This window comes from Sander lucioperca, chromosome 1 (genome assembly GCF_008315115.2).
Source record: "Sander lucioperca isolate FBNREF2018 chromosome 1, SLUC_FBN_1.2, whole genome shotgun sequence".
Lineage (NCBI taxonomy): Eukaryota > Metazoa > Chordata > Actinopteri > Perciformes > Percidae > Sander > Sander lucioperca.
Genome location: NC_050173.1, coordinates 37,086,141 through 37,106,721, shown reverse-complemented (window position 1 = coordinate 37,106,721; position 20,581 = coordinate 37,086,141). Strand labels below are relative to the sequence as shown.

The 20,581-nt window shown below is 41.5% G+C and overlaps 2 protein-coding genes across 14 annotated transcripts; one reads left to right on the top strand and one right to left on the bottom strand.

The window, feature by feature from the left end:
- Positions 1 to 177: 177 nt before the first annotated feature.
- Positions 178 to 4,775, top strand: fut11 (fucosyltransferase 11 (alpha (1,3) fucosyltransferase)). Of its 2 annotated transcripts, XR_004108499.2 has the most exons (6): positions 178 to 369; positions 689 to 1,027; positions 1,162 to 1,542; positions 2,822 to 3,444; positions 3,611 to 3,860; positions 3,891 to 4,775. XR_004108499.2 is itself a non-coding variant. In XM_031319353.2 (5 exons), the coding sequence occupies exons 1-5, from the start codon at positions 367 to 369 to the stop codon at positions 3,759 to 3,761; spliced, it is 1,497 nt and encodes a 498-aa protein (XP_031175213.1). In that variant the 5' UTR covers positions 178 to 366; the 3' UTR covers positions 3,762 to 4,775. The 2 variants fall into 2 exon arrangements, 1 of the variants encoding a protein (XP_031175213.1); XM_031319353.2 differs by having other exon boundaries at positions 3,611 to 4,775.
- On the bottom strand, positions 4,614 to 20,457 carry znf185 (zinc finger protein 185 with LIM domain). Of its 12 annotated transcripts, none has more exons than XM_036003559.1 (35): positions 20,276 to 20,457; positions 19,270 to 19,332; positions 18,834 to 18,951; positions 18,635 to 18,742; positions 18,506 to 18,532; positions 18,326 to 18,382; positions 18,194 to 18,244; positions 18,025 to 18,096; positions 17,842 to 17,922; positions 16,115 to 16,177; positions 15,841 to 15,963; positions 15,348 to 15,761; positions 14,505 to 14,918; positions 13,941 to 14,006; positions 13,750 to 13,821; positions 13,414 to 13,488; positions 13,119 to 13,193; positions 12,827 to 12,907; positions 12,427 to 12,483; positions 12,239 to 12,292; positions 11,941 to 12,000; positions 11,328 to 11,378; positions 11,180 to 11,224; positions 10,889 to 10,936; positions 10,201 to 10,266; positions 9,929 to 10,000; positions 9,739 to 9,801; positions 8,517 to 8,636; positions 8,202 to 8,249; positions 7,844 to 7,879; positions 7,046 to 7,120; positions 6,867 to 6,941; positions 6,685 to 6,744; positions 6,271 to 6,382; positions 4,614 to 5,191 (listed from the first exon to the last, which is right to left on the bottom strand). In XM_036003559.1, exons 2-35 carry the CDS (start codon positions 19,277 to 19,279, stop codon positions 5,090 to 5,092), a joined length of 3,051 nt encoding a protein of 1,016 aa, XP_035859452.1. In that variant the 5' UTR covers positions 19,280 to 19,332; positions 20,276 to 20,457; the 3' UTR covers positions 4,614 to 5,089. The 12 variants fall into 12 exon arrangements, with proteins under 12 accessions (XP_035859452.1, XP_035859453.1, XP_035859454.1 ...); XM_036003560.1 differs by having other exon boundaries at positions 20,280 to 20,444; XM_036003561.1 differs by lacking the exon at positions 12,427 to 12,483.
- Positions 20,458 to 20,581: the final 124 nt, after the last annotated feature.

Below are 20,581 nucleotides of genomic sequence, written 5' to 3'. Positions count from 1 at the left end.
TAAGTAGAACAACTTTGTCCAAAACAAATTTGACCAAATTCGTACAAACTGAATAGGAACAATGTATGTTGCAGTCATAGACTGTCTATGGTTGCAGTACAGACATTTCATAGAGCAATATACACTCCGGAGCTGTAGGTGGCGATGTGCATCATTGGGTTAGTTTGCGACCCAAAGAAGAAGAAAAGCAGAAACGTAGAAGGAGAATCCGGCTGTTTTTATTCTGTACCGTTGTCTGTGTGAGATAAACAGACTGCACTCTGTTATCACCAATCCTCAAAACCAGTTTACACGGAGAACAGCTGTCTATTTTTGGTTTGAAGAATCCAAAAAAAAACGCGCCTTCATGCGTTTGCTGCAGTGGCAATGGTAGGAAACGGTGCACGTTTCGATATTGGTGCATGTTCACAAACCAGTGCACTGACACGTATGATTGAAATGTTAAGGTCAATTGCTAATGTTTGTTCAACGAAGTTAGCTGCGAAGAGAAATAACTGCATCTACATGACTTTCACTTGGGGTTTGAGCACCAAAACACAGCGCGAGTTTATTTGCGAGACTTAGGAATCAGGCCTACATTAAACAGATAAGAACGTTAATCGATTTGTCATTTTGAATTGTGACCTACTTTTATCAGAGTAATTGCAAGTCTCTGAAATGTGTTGTCTTTTTCTTTTCAACCTTGCAGATGGCGGGTAGGGGCAGGCTGGTTCCATGTGTGTGTCTGGGGCTGTTTGGTGTCCTGTGCTGGGTCTGGGTCTCCTTTGCCTCCTTTCCAGATGATCAACTTCACATGGAGGCCTTGGATGCGGTGGACCGAGGAGCCTTTCAGCCCCAGAGTGCTCTGTCAGAGATGGAGTTTGCCTCCATCAGTTCATACAGAGGACCTGGCAACAGTGATCGCCGCAGCAACAAGGAGCTGCCCATTCTTCTCTGGTGGAGTGGAGGACTGTTCCCACATTTCCCTGGTGACACTGAACGCATTGACTGTGCCACATCCTCCTGCCTGGTCACAAGCAACCGCAAGGTACCAGAGATATGTATCCTCATACAGCCTTCTACTGAAACTCTTGGCTTAGACAGAGAGAAGATGCATGCTCACATTAATAATAATCATCGTCTGAAGTTATTCTGCCAGTAATCTTGAGTTTGATCTTCAAGGTCCAGCTGTACAAACGGACAGCATCCATCATCTTTTATGGAACAGACTTTCGTGCATATGAGGCGCCGCTCCCTCGTCTCCGCCACCAGACCTGGGCACTGTTCCATGAAGAGTCACCCATGAATAACTACATCCTCTCCCATGGACCGGGAATCAGGCTGTTCAACTACACTGCCACATTTCGCAGGGAGTCAGACTATCCTCTGACCCTGCAGTGGCTGCCTTCTCTGGATTACTTGCTTGAGCCTGTGGTCGTGTCCCTGGAGGAGAAGAACCGGCTGAGGAGGGAGGGCCTGGCTCCTGTGCTCTACATGCAGTCTCACTGCGATGTACCGTCAGACAGAAACAGATATGTCCAGGAGCTCATGAAGTATATTCAGGTACAGTACAGAGATGTTTTTTTCAGGTACTCCTATATACCCCTCGAAAATGAGATGCTGCATCCCAAGGCACTGTCCTTAATACATTCAACTATACAATATGTATTCTTAGTGAGATGGAATTTTCCAATTATTATAACTAAGGAGGAATTTATTTCCACGATCCACATGCGGCATATAAAATAAACGGAGACTTTACAGATGTTCATCTTATTGGTCTAAGGTACCAGTTATTCCTTTATTTTTAAAATACTGTACAATACTATAGTGTAATTTATTGATGTATTATTTATTTTGCTCTTATCCTCCGACATTTGTTCTCTTTTTGTAATTGTCTTGTTTTGCCTCTGTTCCTGTTCTGCATAAATGTCAGGACACATTTCTGCTTGGTGGTGTTATTTTTCATAGTCTCCTTAATTTTGAACCCTACCACAGCCATTATTTACAATAAACATTAACTGAATTACATGCTCTGAAAATCTGTTGCTTAGAGTCTTCTCTTTTATTTTTTTTTACTTGCACATATTTTGTGCACGCAGGTCGGTAGGTCAAAATCATTAATCCTCAAGCATTCAACTGCAGTAAGACCTCTGTGAATGCTTTGTAAATATAGCCCTGAGTGTGATGTTTTTGAATTCCCATCAGGGAATGAAATGTTAAAATTCAATTAGGAATGTCTTATCAGGAATTTATGAAAAATGTAGACCATTAAAAGTGTGCCAGTGTCACATTAAAGGTCCCATGGCATGACAATGACAAAAAATGTTTTTTTGACATTAATATGAGTTCCCCCAGCCTGCCTATGGTCCCCCAGTGGCTAGAAATGGCGATAGGTGTAAACTGAGCCCTGGGTATCCTGCTCTGCCTTTGAGAAAAAGTAAACTCAGATGGGCCAATCTGGATTCTTCCCTATATGATGTCATAAGGGGAAAGGTTACCTCCCCTTTCTCTGCTTTGCCCATGGCAACCTGGTCAAGGCCACACCCCCACCCTCCACCTTGCCCCCCCTCTCTCCTCCTCAATAGCATTTAAAGCTACAGACACAGAAATGGCACATCCTAAGGAAATCTCATTGTGGGACTGGTTCTAGTGGCTGTAATTCTGCACCAAGGCTGAATTTCGGGAAAGAGACTTCAGATACAGTATTAGGGGAACCACTATGGCTTATATAAAAGCATCCAAAAAGCTGCATATCATAGGACCTTTAATAATCTACCCAATGTTTCCTGAGTATGCTACCATCTCTCTCCTTTCTCACTCATTATTTTTCTCTCTGTAGGTGGACTCCTATGGAAAATGCTTGAACAACAAACCTCTACCTGAACACCTGGAGGACACGGCCACAGCTACCGGCGAAGAGGCTGGCTTTATGAATTTTGTTGCACGCTACAAGTTTCACCTGGCACTGGAGAACGGCCTGTGTCCAGATTACATGACAGAGAAGCTGTGGCGGCCTCTCCATCAGGGCTGCGTGCCTGTCTATCGAGGCTCCTCTGTGGTGGCAGACTGGATGCCCAACGACCACTCCACAATCATAATAAATAACTTCCCCTCACCGAAAGCTCTCGGTGAATTCCTCAAACGTCTTGATGAGAATGATGATGAATATGCAAAATATTTAGATTTCAAGAACCCCAGTCACATTACTAACACTCGTTTGTTGGAGGCTCTGGAGGCCCGCGAGTGGGGAGTTAATGACATGAGTAAACCCAACTACCTGAATGGATATGAATGTTACGTGTGTGACCAGGAGAATGCACGACTAGCAGCAGAACGAGCATATAGGAAAGCCCCTAAGAAGAACCAACCTCCTCAGCCTAAAATGGCCAACAACTCTCACATGGGGTGCCCCCTGCCCAGCCCGGGGTATGGACAAGTCCAAGACTTACCTGCAGACGATGGGTGAGTTTGTCTCAAATTATTCACTGTGCCAGGTGTGAAATCCTTCTACTTTCTGTACTTTAATGCGAATAACAATGTCCCGAGGGGAAAGACGTCAGTCTATATTAATGGTCTAATTAAAATTTCCTCTGTGATGAGCCTAATCTGTTTGTATATCTGTCCGCAGATGGTTGCAAATATGGCCCCAGGATTACTGGCAGAGCCTGGACCAAGCAGAAGGGCTGGAGTCCCTGATAAGACATAACGAGTCAGACCCTTCACTGCTGTGGAAGCACATCCAAAACATTGCTGTGAGCAGAGCCAGAGGAAAACACTGACACAGGCCTTGAAACAAACAGAGGATGGAGCGCATCCAGGATTACAGAGGTGTCCCACATTATGCATCCCCTCTGTTTAAATGAGGGAATGAAGCAGAAATTACTAATATTTTTGCACCGGAGCCAAACCTCCTTTACCCTTATGAGCAGTTTAGTTATACCATAACAGATTTTGAATTTAGCTGACATATGTTTGTCCTTTATCCCTATTTTCCTTTATAACCTATTTAAGTTCAGTAATGGGAAAATAATGTTTTAGAGTGCTATATGCTAATATTTTCAAGTCGTTTTTTTACTATAACCAAGGTGCCATCATTGCCCTTGCCCTTGCATTGTTAACATTAACTGCATGCGGAGCAGTTGTTCCACGGAGGCACATTCTCATGGGAGGCAAATTTTCATTGGACTGGGGCAGAGCCAAGGGAGCTCTGCCTAACTGTGTGTGAAGACTATCATGAAAGTAACCAATGAAGTGCATTAGCTTCTTTACAGTTACTCAGCAGGTAGCCAATGGTCATTATTAGCCAAAGTCACATTTATGTACACAGCTTTTTAGGTGACTATGCAAGGAAAATATTACTTCACCAAGAAGTGGAGAAAGGCAAATGGAAAGTTCAGCACAAATCCTCTGTGGGAACTCACCACTGCATTTGCAAAGTAGTTCTCAGGAGCTCATCTAATGCATTTCTGTGGCAGATACTTTATAACATTGCCCTGACTTTTCAGTTACATGATGCTAAAAACATGTTTATGTGCAATCATTTTTTTAATCATGCTTTTCTAAAACGTGTAACTGCTTGAGACTCTGACAGTGTTGTGTCTGCTGGCACAGCACTTTGCATAACATATTTATACCAGGATTCTATAAATCATTTTATTTTTTTAACAAAGCATCATACATGTGAACACACTATTTTGTAGAATGAAGAGCAAAAGAAGTAAACATTTTGTAATAAAGTCATTTTCTTGCATAACTGCTGTTCCTAAAATATAACACCCCACTTCCCAGTATTAGTCTGTTCACAGTTATATGTAGCACATCATGTTGTACAGACATATCCTTCATAGTTTACTGAGGCAGATACAGCTTTCACCACCAGGAAAAAAACAACAACACAAGCTTGTATAACATAGAAATTTAACCTAATGTAAGAATCAACATTAAGTAGCCATATTGTTCACTATAACTGTCTTTTTGATCACCTTAAACCACATCATTCTTGAGTTCAAACCAAACGCAGTCCAAACTTTGTCGGTTCTCAATTTATATGCAAATGAACATGAAGGGAAGGAGCTGAGGATAAGAGGCTGCTGAAGAGCTTTGATAATCAGTCCAAGGCTTTGCTGTAGCAGCGCTCGCAGTGGACTTTCCCACCATGTAGGAACATACTGTCGAGAAGGTCTCCCATTGGCTTACTACACACACCGCACTGAAAAATTGGGAGAATGTTATAAGAAAAATGTTATGAGAAAATACAGTGAAGAGCAGTGTTTTTATCCTTGAAATTCTCTCATACTAATGTACTGCTGCATAATACACAGTATACAAAACTGTTGCAGCTTTGAAAACACAGTTAATTGATGAGACCTTTGATTCATATACTGGCAATAGCTAAATATTAGTTGTATTTAAAGAGTTGTAGAAAAAAACTAATAAGGAAGAAAGTTAAAAAAATTAAAGGAGTAGTTTGACAATTTAGGAAATGCAGTTATTGGTTGTATTGCCAAGAGTTAGATAAGAAGATAGATACCACTTTCATGTCTGTCTGTCTGTCACATATGAAGCTACAGCCAGCAGCTCATTAGCGTAGCTCAGCATAAAAACAGGAAAAGGGGATACAGCTATTGGCTCTGACCATAGGTTAAAAAACAAAATCTGCCTACTAGCATTTCTAAAACTCACTAATTAACACGTTATATCTTGTTTGTTTAATCTGTACAACAAAACAAAATGTAAAAATGACAAGGTGTGGTTTTACAGGGAGTTCTGTGCCAGAGTATTTCTTAGCCGGGACTTCCTGGAGCCACCAATGGTTGCCTGGTAAGTAACTGTGGTGACGACAAGACAAGCCAAGGAAGGGACTGCTTGTGGCCAAGAAATAGTCTGCAACATAACCCCTTATAAAACCCCAACTTGTTGTTTTTTGTACAGAATAATCAATTAAGATATAACATGTTATATAAAAGCTCTTATTAAGCATTAGAGCTGGTAGGCTGATTACTGAACAATGGACATTTTCAGTATTTACGCTGAGCTAAGCTATAACTCGCTGCTGGCTGTAACATCATATTTACCGTACAGACATGAGAGTGGTATCAATCTTCTGATCTAACTCTCTACAAAAAAAGTGAATAAGCACATTTACCACAATGTCAAGAAAATTTATTTTAAGGTGAAAAAAAAGCTCAATTCCTCCAGGTTAGTCCCTTCACAGACTTTTTATAGTCCAATAAATACCATTTTTTTTTATCTTCAGCTGAAATGTATCTGAGCAGATAGATGAACTACCTTGAAGCAGGTGGGGTGGCAGTTGATATTGAGGTGCTCGATGGTGATCTTGGCATCACCGTCCACTGGCTCTCCGCAGAAGGTACAGGCGGATGACAGCGTGCCACTGGAGAGAGACAGCCATTGAGACGTGTTAGTTTGGCCACTGACTCAAACAGCTCTCATGCAACTGCAGCTCTGTCTGGCATATTAACATGTGACCCTTTCTGTCCTGTGCAAGGGAACTTAGTACGTTTAAATAATCCTTTGATGTCCATGCTTAGCCTCCTAATGAGCAGGCTTGGTGGAGTTTCTGCCCTACTGCTTACACATATCTAGTTTCGTGAGAACTGGAAATAACAAGGCAGGGGGAGAAAGGGCTTCGGCTTATAGCTGGTTTAAAACAGGTTTAGGAAATTGTGCTATTACCTGGCATAAAAGGAAGGACTGCTGTAGGAGGAACTGGCAAAGCTTGATGTCAAATAATCCGACACACTATGGGAAAAAAAGAGCAGTTATTAAGTCATCATAAGAGCAGTGGTGGCAGATTTATTCAGCAGTTTTTTTCTTTCAATCAATATTGTTATTTGATTGGGTAAATAATGTATTAGTCCTACCCATCGATGGCGTCTCTGGCATTATGCAAGGACAGCTCTGTTGCATTGACATACTCCTTTACGTACACAAACCCCCTTGAGCAGAGGCAGATGAAGGAAATAGTGAGTTAATATGCATAGTTTAAATATTAGCTGTCACTTTCATTTAAATGTCTAGTTTGTAAAAAGAAATCACTCACTTTTTGGCCTCGGGTTCTGGTGTTTGGACACGCCGGTCTTCTTCTTCTATCACGACCCTGGAATAGGTTTCATAACTGGAGACAGAGTGCAGCAGCGTTAGCCTCATCTTTTGCTCACTGACGACAGCAGTGTGACGGCTTATACAGAAGGACTCTACATCAGTCAAATGTAACTCAGGAGGTAATCATTTTATGCCATCACTTGTTAATGGCATGCTGTTTAACGGGCTGTGATTTGACAAAAGGACATCTCTTAATACACATCATTAATCTGACATCTGGAGACTGATAATTAGAGGGAGGAAATGAGGGCAAATTGAAAGACAATGGGAGAGCAGATCTTTTCACATTTAACTTCAGTAATAGAACTAAGATAGGAGTCTGTCTAACCAGGAATCATGCAGGAGTTGCAGGTAACTTTAGATCCAGGCTGCAGTATTAAGCGACGTTCCCTCAAGCTTTGGCCTAAATCTCTCACCCTCTAACTAAGACGGCTGTGTTACAAACACAGACAACAGCCAATATGGCCGGTGAAAGTGTAAAACAAGCCTAGATTACCTAATTTATAAGAAGGTTTGCATCTGATTTGAAATTTAAGTTGATTTAATTTCAATAAATTAAAAACATTTTCCACTCATAGATTTCCATGCAGTACCACAATAAAAGACCAAAAGCTCCAGTTAAAGGAGAGTGTCTTTACAAAAGTAAGGAAATCAACAGACCAAATAGTAGAAAATAACACTCTGGAGAAAATATTCTTGCATTATGCTGTAACTGACATTAAGATCATAAACTTACCGATCCATGGCGGGCTGTGGATTACTGTGTATCTCCCTGGAAAGTAAAGAAAACTATATTAGACTTTTAGTGCAGGCTGTATCAGTCAATAAACTGGACTCTATCCAGTGAGCAAGAATTCCAGTGAGCAAAGTTTTTGTAAGTGTAGGAGGCTGATCTTTCTGACTTCTCACAGCTCCAGAGGGGTCGGGATTTATTGTCCAGGTGTGGTCTGTTTCTATCGTACAGCAGCATTGCCTCATTCTGAGCCCCGCTCCCCATGCATTGTAACGGTAAACATCACCTACCTACCTACCTCAATTCCTTCTGATCTCCCCAGCTTTTGATCATAAGAGGTGAGTTTTAAAGAATTTCAAACCTGATAGTGGTGATGGTTGTGACTGTCTCTGTCTGTGTATCCTCGGGGCTACAAAGCAGAGGACATTCCTGCATTATAAAAAATCTGGCAGTACAGGTGAAGAAGTGACAGTAATAAAGTAAAAATAATGAGTTCAGAAGGAGTTGATTATTCTCTGACTAAGCCGGGAGGAAGTTTCAACTTGTATTTAGCTTGCTTTCAATTAAATGGTTGACAGGCACTGAATTTTAAGATGCTATAATGACATCCTGCTGAAATTGTGAAAAATAAAGTGGTTTAATATTCATTTAATGAGCCCAGCCACAGTAGAGATACCTTTCCTCCTCCTCCTCCTCCTGCTCCTCCTCCCCCTCATCTTCCTCTCCTCTAGTGGTAGTGACCGTATAGACAGTGGGTGATGTCCACCTGTCCCAAGGGGAGGCATTCTCCTTGGACCTTGAGCACAAACAAAGACATGAGAGGATGACAAATACACACTCTTTTTTTTTTTTTTTTTAATTAATATTTTTGACAGACAGTACAACCTATGTCACCATCACAATTAACAAGACATCTATATCATCCACTGTCCCGTTTTAAGAATACAGAAAGAAGAAAAGAAAAAACAACAACATCATTACATTATTCTACCAGTCAAACGCTATATTGGATTGGATTAGAACCGGTGCCTTATATTCAGACAGACAACCCCTCTATTGCCATCAGGAAGGAGCCCCAGACTTGATTAAAGATATCCTCTCTCCCCATTACTCTGTAAGTGACTCGCTCATACGTAGCCATTCTTGTCATTTGTTCAGTCCATTCCCTAAAACAGCACAGAGTAGATGACTTCCAGTGCCTCAGAATTATTCTATATCCTGTTGTAGTAGCCAGACGTATCCATAGTCTTTGTCTTCCAATCAGAGTGTTATTGTCTGGCAGCAGACCCAGAATACACAGAGCTGGGGTCTTGGTGAGTTGTAATCCGAATAGATCATTCAAGAGGGTACCAACCCTATCCCACAAATGTGCATTTATTTCACAAAAATACAACATGTGTACCAGAGTACCCACTTCCTTCTCACACCTCCAACACGTGTTACTGTCCTTAAGTTTTAGTTTGGCCATTTTACTGGGGGTCCAGTGGTTTCTGTTAAGTAATAAGCTGAGATTGTGCTTCACGAGAACAGTTATGCCAGGACGCAACCAACTTCATCCATCTATCAGCTGAGATCTGTTCACCCACATCTTTCTCCCAGCACAGTCTCAACCCTTCCATGTGGGGTGGACGAGCCTCCCTGAAAATCTCATAAAATTTAGAGGCTCACACTCTTTATATTATTAAAAACAGAAGAAAACAAAAAAGGCTGGAATGGGATCTGTTTACTTATGAGGAAAAGTTGTAACAAATAGCCTATCTGACCTATTTTCATCAGCACCAGTGCACAATGTTTTCTGGCTCAGTGAATAGATGCTGCAAAAGCCGAGTTACTTCACCGGAGTGAAAGGGAAGGAGGTTATGGGAATAAAAGGAGCTTTTAATAAAAGGATGACTTACTTTCTCTCAAACGTGATTATCGTCTGTTGATCTACAGTTTGGCCTCCTGGCACATCTTCTTCGCTGAGAGGGGACATACATTGAAAGGCTTTTTAGCATGCAATGGACATGGATGGGTGCATGTAGATGAATGAAACATAGTGGACCGCATTGTGTGTAAGTGTAAGAGTACATCAAAGCATGTCATCACCTCTCTTCTGTGTTCGCCTGCTGAGGTGTGCTGGTTTCCCATGTGCGTGCCCATGACCGCTGAGAGCTGGGCCTGGAGAGAGAGAGAGAGAGAGAGAGAGAGAGAGAGAGAGTGTGAGTGAGTCGATGTACACTTTATGACAGCTCAAGCATATCAGACTGTAATGTGTGCACTTTGAGAGAATCATTCCTGCAGGTCCACAGTCTTTCTTTCCCCTGCATGTCTCACTCATACATTCATAACACAATTATGCACTAAACTCAGTTTAATACCTTGTGGAGCCAGTGCTGATAGGGATGACGTTGTCTGCAAGGGATTCCAACGCATTACTGCTAATACTGTCAAACACACGCGCAAACAAAAAAATGGGATGGAAACATTAGAATTTCAAAAACTCTGGGGGGTTTAAAAGCACTGACAGACTATGAAACACAATGTCCCCAGAGTCCAGCTGGAGACCTTTGTTGCATGACATTGCCCACTTCTCTCTTCCCCCTTATTTCCTGTCAACTCTCTGCAGGCATAATATGGCCAAAACATACTTTAACACACCTACAGGTGCACACAGGGAACATGTCACTGTCATACTCAATATTAGGAAAATTTGACTTAGTTAAAATCTTAGTTTAAGATGAATCGATAATTAATCACAAGCAATTTGGCTGATTGAATAATAATTTCAGTCATTTATTAAGCAAAAATACCAGACAATTCTTGGTTCCAGCTTCTCAAATGTAATACTTTTCTGCTTTATATCATCATGAATACATTTGGGTTTTGGACTGTTGGTCAGACAGAATAAGCAATTTGAAGAAGTCTATTTGGCCTTTAGACTAAACGACAGATATATTAATCAAAAAACAATAAACAAGTTAATTGATAAAAGAACTAATTGTTAGGTGCACTTCCCTTTCTTTTGATAGTTGATCACAGAGAAGGTGTTGGATGAGTGCAACTTACTTGGTTTTTGGACTTGGATCTTTGTTCTTCATGTAAGTAGGTGACACACTGAGGAAATAACAATAAAAAAAATATGTAAATCAACAGTGTATCAATAAGGTGTAGCCACAGTGCTCAGTGTGTGGTATGATAGCTGCTGATTTTGAATGAATAATAAGTATTGCAATAACCGACAAAGCGAAGCAGTTGTAGTCACTACGATATTATGTAGTAACATGATAGTATCGGACCGGTGCTACAAATAGAGGTTACAATATAGAAAAAGGGAAATTTGCATTATCATTCCAGTACCTGTTGATGGAAATATCAGCGAGAGGCTTGAGCAGGTCAGAGGAGCTAGAAGAAAAGTGGCTCATAATCAGAAACTGCTGCATTATGCATGCTGAGATGCTATCTGACTGGCTGGAAAACAGTCACAGCACCAAACCAATATGATTACCTGTTAGAGGATGTGGTCCCTATCGGATATGGATCAAACGGATCAGCTGAGCTGAAAAACAATTTCACACTGATTTCACTCTCAATTGTCAGCATGGCCCATCTTGTGTCAGAGGAATTCTGATCACATTGACTCATAATGGAAAGATTGAATGCAGTTTGAATGGTAAACAGAAACACAGAGGAAACGGGGACAAACTCAATCACAATCAGAATCTGGATGTCTTTGACAAATTCAAAGACTATTCTGCTGCTGAATGGCAAAATCTCTGTATTTCAGGTTTCACCTAAAATGAACCCCATTTTATTCTATACCAATTATTAAAAACTAAACAGATGCTTAATGTGATGAAATCACATATTTTACTAACAAGAAATTCTTTCTAAACAATTCATTTTATCAACCCCATTAAACTTAATGTGCCTATTTAACTGGAGTGAAAATCTATTTTACAATTGAATCCTATTTTTTGAACAAATTATTATTTTTTTTTCACTCAGTGTCGGCTGAGCAAACTATTTTTTAAAACATATTTACATACATATTGCAGAGACTTTTAACACAGACATCTTAAAACACCAGTTCATATGTGACGTGGCAGTAAATACACTACCTTGATTCAGTGACTGTGGTCTTCAAATGTGAACTCCATGGATCTGCGCTGTCCACTTCGCTGTTTGGAGGCAAGATATAAAAGTAAGGAGGGTTGTGTATGGATGAATGGCATGATGGGATGGGATGAGATGAGTAAAGGGGGCAAGTAAAGGTAAGTGTGCTTCTTCTCATACACTATTTACAATGCCAGTCCATTAGAAAAGACTGAAACCCACTGAACTATTTAACGAGCATGAAAACCATCTGAATATAGTACAGAACAGACTTTTTTTTTTTCTGTGTGTGTGTTCTCATACCTTTTGTCAGTAATGATCACAGTTTTGGTGGTTATAGTGACTGTCTCTGTGGAGCTGACGGGCAAAGAGACACAGGCAGAGTTAGTATAAATCATTACAAGGCATATCTGGATAGAATGCTTTTCTTAGCATGAACAGCTCTGCATAGATAGATAATTGTTTAAGAACAGCCTGTCATCTCCTTATACCTTTGTGTTTCTTTGGCTGTCTCAACTGTCTGTTTCTCCGTTCGCTGCATGCTGAGGCTGGCAGAGACAAAACAAAGCCGCAATACTAATCAGTACAGCACATTCTCTTCTATTTCCAGTCGCGCCGCAGATAAGACGTGGCTTTCTCTTTCAAAGTATATATCAGTCACTTCAGGAATCTGCGACTTTGTAACACGGTGCATGGGGTTAAAATAGAATGCTGGAAGTAGAGCAGCCCTGATTTATAGATCAAACTTAAAGCGGATGGGGTTTATTAAAAATCGTACACTTCAGGGAGCAGGGACGCTTTGCCCCTACATCTGCAGGGATAAGAATTAATGGTACACAAGGAAGGAGGGATGGGGAGCAGAGGGCCATCACAAGGCTATCTCTTACTCACCTGCGTGCCTCTGTTTTGATTGGAATGACGTCATTAGCCAGGAGATCCAGGCTGCTGCTGGTCTTTGCTGGGGTTGACTTACTAAAGACATCAAACACAAAAGTCAAATACAGAGCAGAGTATGTGCACAAGCTCCTTTGAAACTGTATATCTAACTCTGGCAAGTTAAGTTAAGGTTATGCCTCTGCTTGCTACAGACAACAGAGCTATTTATTTTCTACTGATGAAAGGATAATTCTTTGCATAACGTCTGTATATGGGGCTTGGGTGGGAAAGAGCTCTCTACCTATACCTGTCTAGTCCGCCAAGCAGATCCTGACTCCACCGTCCTGGGCTGGGGGGAACAGGCTCGGCTGTCTTCTCTGGACTGCAGAGGCGGAAGGATGAGAGGAAGAAGAGAAGGTGATGAACAAAGGGGGATTTAGGATTCAGAGGAGATTTCAGAGCAAGAAAAGGCCAGTTGAGGTAGAGGAGAGGGGGGGTGGGGGTCGATAAAAGTCCAACAGTGCCACCTTGTGGGTAACATTCAGAGAATTTAAAGTAGGTAATTGCAAAAAAAGCAAGAATATACAGTATTTTTAACAAACCCATCAGCGAGAGCCAGGAGATCATCTGTCATTGCTTTACAGTTGCTGAGCTCTGGAGCTGGCTCCTTTTTAACACTGCAGACAGTGAAGAGAAAACAAATATGAGTGCACCTGCTTTGGCGCGTATACACACATCTCTATTTTACATTTTTAAGTACCCCATTTTAATCAAGTTTAATTTGGGACACCCTCTTGTGTGAGTTAATTTTAGACACCTGCAATTGAGATGTGGGTTATTTTGTGATTACTTTGAAGCAAACACAGTGGCAGTTAGCCATTATCTCTTTTTTTGCCAATTCTGCTATGACATGAATGAGGAAGTTGTTCGTTTTATACCCGTCCTTTGTGGTGCAACTGTCCGCTGAGCCTTCTTTTTTCTTTGCCAGCACTGGCTCATCATCCTTAAAGCTGGAGAGGAAACACATTCATATTATCAGATGGTTGTTGATGCTGGAGGCACAAACATGATCATCTTTGTTTCTTTTTTTTCATATTGGTTTCTGCTGCTTTTATCTTTTTTCCAGTACCTGGTTGAACTTGTGCCGAAAGAAATGAGAGTATCGGACAAGGTGGTGAGCGTGTCAACATTGGAGCTGTGAAAATAGAACAAACACATGACAATTCCAGAGCAGCTTTTGATCACACACATTAAAAAAAGAATGAGAGCAAACACACACAAATAAAACCAGATAAAGGCACATTTAAAACTTTGCTTACGAATTATGATATTCATTCAGTCTATTATAAAAAACAATATCTGGGCAGACATAATGTTTGAGCCTCTTTATCAGTGTTAAGAGATATGACCTACTGATGTCAACACTAGGCGGTGGAGGAAGTATTCAGATCCTTTACTTTAAAGATTATATAAAGTTGATGTTTGTATGTAATGTTACTAGTATAAAGCTGTGAAATATATGTAGTGGAGAAAAAAAGAACAATATTTAAAATCTAGTGGAGTATAAGTTTAAACTAGCATATAATAGTAATACTCTACAAGTACCTAAAAGGTACTGTACTTATTTACTTTCCACCACTGATAATATGTGACAATATGTGTCAGCACTGATTTTGGTTAGTGGAAAACTGACCGTGGCTCTGGAGACAGTTTTGGTGCTATTTCTGGTTCAGCCTTCACTGTGATCCCTGTTACAGGAGGTACTGGGGCAGGTGAAAGTGGGACGGTTGAGGCCGGGGCAGGGGATGCTGGAGTAAGTGATATTGGAGTTGGTGATGCTGGGGTGAGTTTAACCAGAGGTGTGTCAACCAGCCCAGAAACGTCTGAATCCTTGGGTTTTGGCTCAGTACAGACTGCCTGGATGAGTTCAGCGAGAGGAGTGGCCACCTTGGTGCACCCTGGTTTCATGACTTCAACTGGGTCTTTCACTGCAACAGACACTGGAGGGGGGTCTTTCTTCACAGGCTCTGGGACGGCCTTCTCCACCTTTGGTGCCACCGGCTTATTAATAGCTGCATCAACAGCTGTCTTAACACTGGTGTCGACTCTGTAAACCACACAAGAAATTAATGAAATTGGAGGAACCGAAAGCACTTGTTGCGCTGGAAACATGGCACAGGACTTACATGTTCTGTGCTTTGTCACAGTGTTAGAGATATGACCTACTGATGTCAACACTAGGCGGTGGAGAAAGTTTTCAGATCCTTAAGTAAAAGATAATACTTAAGTAAAAGATTATATAAAGTTGATGTTTGTATGTAATGTAACTAGTAAATAAAGCTGTGAAATATATATGTAGTGGAGAAAAAAAGAACACTATTTTCCCCTAAAAATGTAGTGGAGTATAAGTGTAAAGTGGCATATAATAGTAATACTCAGTACAAGCACCTAAAAGGTACTGTACTTATTTACTTTCCACCACTGATAATATGTGACAATATGTGGCAGCACTGATTTTGGTTAGTGGAAAACTGACCGTGGCTCTGGAGACAGTTTTGGTGCTATTTCTGGTTCAGCCTTCACTGTGATCCCTGTTACAGCAGGCACTGGGGCAGGTGAAAGTGGGACGGTTGAGGCCGGGGCAGGGGATGCTGGAGTAAGTGATATTGGAGTTGGTGATGCTGGGGTGAGTTTAACCAGAGGTGTGTCAACCAGCCCAGAAATGTCTGAATCCTTGGGTTTTGGCTCAGTACAGACTGCCTGGATGAGTTCAGGGAGAGGAGTGGCCACCTTGGTGCACCCTGGTTTCATGCCTTCAACTGGGTCTTTCACTGCAACAGACACTGGAGGGGGGTCTTTCTTCACAGGCTCTGGGGCGGCCTTCTCCACCTTTGGTGCCACCGGCTTATTAATAGTTGCATCAACAGCTGTCTTAACACTGGTGTCGACTCTGTAAACCACACAAGAAATTAATGAAATTGAAGGAACAGAAAGCACTTGTAGCGCTGGAAACATGGCACAGGACTTACATGTTCTGTGCTTTGGGCTCAGGCGCGGAGGCAGCAGATGTGACGGGGACGACAGGGGAGGGGGGTGTGGTGCTGGCAGGTGCTGGAGTAGCAGCACTCTCATCGTCATCAGAAATCTCCACCCTGCACATTTGTAGCCAAGCACACGTGCACACACACATGAGTGCATGTGTGGAGTTGGGCGTGCACACACACAGAAACAGACAGACAGAGTCTTTGATTGGACTTGCAGGTTTGTCTTTTGTTTTAGAGGGATGTGAGAGGGAACATTTACCTTTTAGCCACAAATGATGGACTGCTGTTGACCAATGAGGTGTCAGACGCCGTTTCTTGAGACCTGAGGTTTTTCAACACACAGTTTCATAAATACCTCCCTAAATGCTCAACATTTACAATCACGTGTGAGTCAAAAGCCCAATTTCTCAATGTGTCGCAAGTTTTTTAAATATGTAACTCACTTCTTTTATCTATCTACTAAAAAAAGGCAGGAGTCTCTGTGAGTAGGTCAGGATTCAGTCCGGATGTCCGACCTGCATGCGCAAGAGACGTCACACGCAGCATGCTGTTGTACGGATGTAAACAGAATCATAGTAAGGAATCTAATAAAGTAAACTAAGCCAAGATAGCCCTCCGAGCTAATGCGTGCAAACTACGAGGGTGATAAATCAAAAACACCGCGGCGCTGTAATGTCAACCAATGTGACCCAAGACAGCCAACACACTTTTATTAACTACCATAGTGACAACAGCAGCACATAATGCTGGCTTCACTTCTTCCATTTCTACCCTTTACAATAAAAATCCAACTTAAATTCACTCAGAGCATTTCGCTAAGAGGAAACTTAAGAATGCAAACTGGTATAGCCTACGTGCAGTTTAGTGTCCCAAATTCCCTGTAAGGTAACCCCATTTGTACAGGTCCTATCCCCTGACCAATCAGCTATCCTAACCTTAACCACTCGAGGTGAAATGCCTAACCCCAACCAATCCAGCTGCTTTGTAGGGTGGGTCTTGGCGTGGCCATAGTGGAATTTGGGACACTAAACTGCACGTAAACCATGCAAACTACTGAAGCCAAGGTTAATAAAACAAAAACGAGGAGCGAAGTATAACTATTAATACAGTACAAATCATGCATTCAAATGTTTTCTTAAAGTGAGGAGTGAAAAAGGCATTATCAGCCCAAGGTACTTAAATTTACTTCACGTCTGTTCAAAGTGGAGTTTTCAACCCTAGACAGTTTCATGAATAATGATGCAGCAACTTTAGTTGTTGTATTTTGTGAGTAAAATCTGAATCTGCAACGTAACCAGCAACCTTTCAGGTAAATGAAGTAGTACAATGTTTTACTCTGAAGTAAAAGTACACTTTAAGTCAGTAGTATACCGTTTTTTTAGGAGTTTGGGGGCCTTCTGTACGTTTTTTTGGGGTACAATAAGTTAAAATAGTAACATAGGCTATTTAATATTTTTTAAATCTTAATAATCATCATCATAATAAATGTATACCTGTTTGGGGCCCTTTTAACTCGGGGCCCCAGGCAGTTGCCTAGCTTGCCTAATGGTAAAGTTTGCTCTTGGTGTTTATTTCCTGTGAACCAGAGTATATTTCACTGGTGTTTCTGACTGTAAGTAGCCGTGACTATGTGACGCAACTAGGTAATTAGGACTACAGTTGAAAATTAGCTGACTGGCTAACACTGGCGCAGTTACAGAAATGTTGATTAATGTGCATTGTCCTAATCAAATAAACTCACAAACTAAACTAAACTATGTCAGTGCAGGTGTGTTGCTCAGGAGCCAAAGAAGTGCAGTGTCGAATTTGTAGTCGTTTGAATGAGTGGTTCACGAGAAAGCTGCAAGCAGCAATAACACAGGCCAAGCAATCGTCTCATTCCGAACAGGCACGTTTTGAACGGGCACTGCACTATAGATTTAAGAATTCCAGATACAGATTGAGTGTTATGATTATCATTAGGAGAGAGACATAAGACATACATACTCAAATTTCTTAGCAGCAGAGAGCACAAAAGACCGTTGCCTGATTGCAGATTTCTTCAGTACATTGCTGGCTGCCTCCGTCCTACGAAATGAGTTTTTAGGATGTTAATGCAATCTCTTTTTTCAAGGGCGTTCAAAGAGAGTTCAAATAGGATGGCGTTCTTTTGCATGAGGAGATTCTTACCGTTTCTGCAGCTCCTCATTGCTAAGCTGGTCCTCCTGCTTCTCTTGAGTGGGCCTCACAGTGTGCGGCGCTCTAAGGAACAGAAGCGCAAACACACACAGCTCATGAAAATACATTCTCACTCCGCTGCCAGCGGTCAACTGGGAATCTGATGTGTGTGCATGCTCACATTTTCTTGTAGCTCTCTGAAGGTTTTTTGGTGAATTGTGTCGTCGTAACACTGTGAAAAAAAACAGATCACATTAATGTAGGAATGTCAAGTCACACTATATCTGCTTCTTCAAATAAGAGAAGCTCTTACCTAACGCCGTTAGTTGTTACGGGTGGAGCAGGCTTGTCTAGTTTAGTGAAAACGCCTCTGAAAGAAAAACAAAAAGCTTAAGTAAATTCATTCTTTTTCTTCAATTACAAAAAGCCATTTTTCAGTGCTCAGATATCCCTTCATCTGCTTGGATACCTAATGTGCAAGTGCTAGTCTCACCTGATCAGGAACCCTGGTGTTGGTGATCTAAATTTAAAACAGAGAGCCATTATCAGCACAATCATGTTTTGTGGGAAGTTTCCAAATAATCGATAGATAACTCCGTGACATCAGAAACCAGATGTTTACCTTTCGCCGTCAGACTTGGTGGGTGGCGAAGTGGATGTTGTCGGTGACGACACTGGACTGGTCTCAACAGTGTCTCCATTCAAACGTCTGGCCCTTACTTCTGCTAACCTGCATGGATTCACAGGAACTTGGTGTTGTCTATTCAAGTGACTGAGCGATGGATAAAATGGACAGAACCCTATTTAAACATGTGCCTTACCATGGTTTCTCTTCTTCGGTTTGAGCCTGCGCTTCTTGGCGCTGCTGCATCCAGCTGCTGTCATCCCTCAGCCTGGTCCGCACTTTGGTGGTACGGAACACGGATGCTTTTCCCCCTTCTGAGACACAAACACGTGCATGTCATATTACCAACACACCATCTGATATATCAGATATTATACACACTGTGTAGGCTGCATCATAATGAAATCTTAATCCTAGTCTGCTTGATGCATGATATTCAGTTCCCTTTGGGCCGACACACGCCACATAATCAACCACCAACTTGTATTTTGAATTAAAATCGAGGCAATGACAGAAGATCAGAATTTACAAAGTCATCAGCCTGGCGCAGAGACACGCCCTCGGATGCACTCTGCTTTTATTTAAGGAAACACTGTGTCTCACATTCAGATCACATCAGTCATCCTACTCACCTTTTGACATGCTTGTTCTAGATGTTTCTATCTTGTCTTTGTTCTGTTATCTTGACAGGCCACCTGAAAAATAATTTTGGAACCACATCGAGACAGAGATCGTGTTAAACAAAATTGTACAATTTGAAGTAAATTGCAATTTATTAAGACAGTCTAGTTTCAAAATTGCCCTTCGCACGCTATGTTCCCTCCCAATGAAGAACATGTGCTCTGTAAAGCATTCCTCAGTCTTATCCTTTAGACATGTAGATGATCCTGTCCTACCACTTTTCCAAACTGTTGCCTAAATATGAATGGACTCACACACATACACATATATGATCTTTTGTGTTTGGATACAAAATATAGTCACACAGAATGATTTGTGTGATTGGGTAAATATTGCTTCCTTTCACACATTTCCAAATGAGTTGACCCCTCAGTTATTTACAGTCAAAACTGATCTGCTCAGAGGGGAAACCCACTTCCCCTGGGAAGTGAAGAAGAAAAGGCAAATACAGAGTGTTCCCTAATCTGAATCAGACTAAATTGTATGCAAAATTGTAGAGCCAAATTCAGGATGCAAATATAAAATAAAACTCCTAGGGCTGTGAGTTCACTCCTTCTAAAGCCTGTCGCCACAATATCCCTTGAGGATATTGGCATCAATATTGGTGACAGAACAAATACATCGAGGGCTCACATAGCATATTTATCCTAGGTTTAGCACAACCGTCCACACAGGATAAATGATTGATGAAGAGCAATAGCGTTTAAGGCAAGCAGCGAGCAGGACAGACTCTCTCTACTGACAAGCAATCATGACAGGGAAACACCCAGAAAAATGAGAGGGCAAACACTGACAATCACCAGATAACACTTTCAACAAACAGTTTATGTTGCATGATTGATTACTTCTATGTTTTCTGTTCTTACAGCTGCTGATTACTGAAGCTCTAAATACAGAATCTACCCAGATACTTTAAATGATGTTGTGAATAATACACCTGGCAGCTAGAGTACCTACCTACTTTTACTTTATATCCAGCAGAGAAACGTCCACCCAGTTTTATCGAGTTTGCGATCAGTGTGTCCGTCAGTGTGAGCAGAGGAAAAGTATTTCTCTGTCTGACAGGTGTCTTAGTCCCTGTGCTAGTCAACAGGTACGGGCGTGACCACTAACAAGCTCAGCCAGTCAAGGAAGGTTGATGTGGGGTGGAGCAGTAGGTGCTTATCTATTTGTGTGTGTGTGTGTGTGTGTGTGTGTGTGTGTGTGAATAATAGTGGTTGCTAAGAACTCATTTTTGTTTTCTACACCTGCGCTGTATTCATG

What these genes read in the sequence shown, in the direction of transcription:
- znf185 (XM_036003559.1), bottom strand. An exon ending in GTAACAACTAACGGCGTTAG is followed by an intron (nt 18,245 to 18,325) that starts GTAAGAGCTTCT and finishes TTTTTTTCACAG; the next exon opens with TGTTACGACGACACAATTCA. An exon ending in CCAGAACCCGAGGCCAAAAA is followed by an intron (nt 6,942 to 7,045) that starts GTGAGTGATTTC and finishes CCTCTGCTCAAG; the next exon opens with GGGGTTTGTGTACGTAAAGG.
- fut11 (XM_031319353.2), top strand. An exon ending in TGGTCACAAGCAACCGCAAG is followed by an intron (nt 1,028 to 1,161) that starts GTACCAGAGATA and finishes TTGATCTTCAAG; the next exon opens with GTCCAGCTGTACAAACGGAC. An exon ending in GACTTACCTGCAGACGATGG is followed by an intron (nt 3,445 to 3,610) that starts GTGAGTTTGTCT and finishes ATCTGTCCGCAG; the next exon opens with ATGGTTGCAAATATGGCCCC.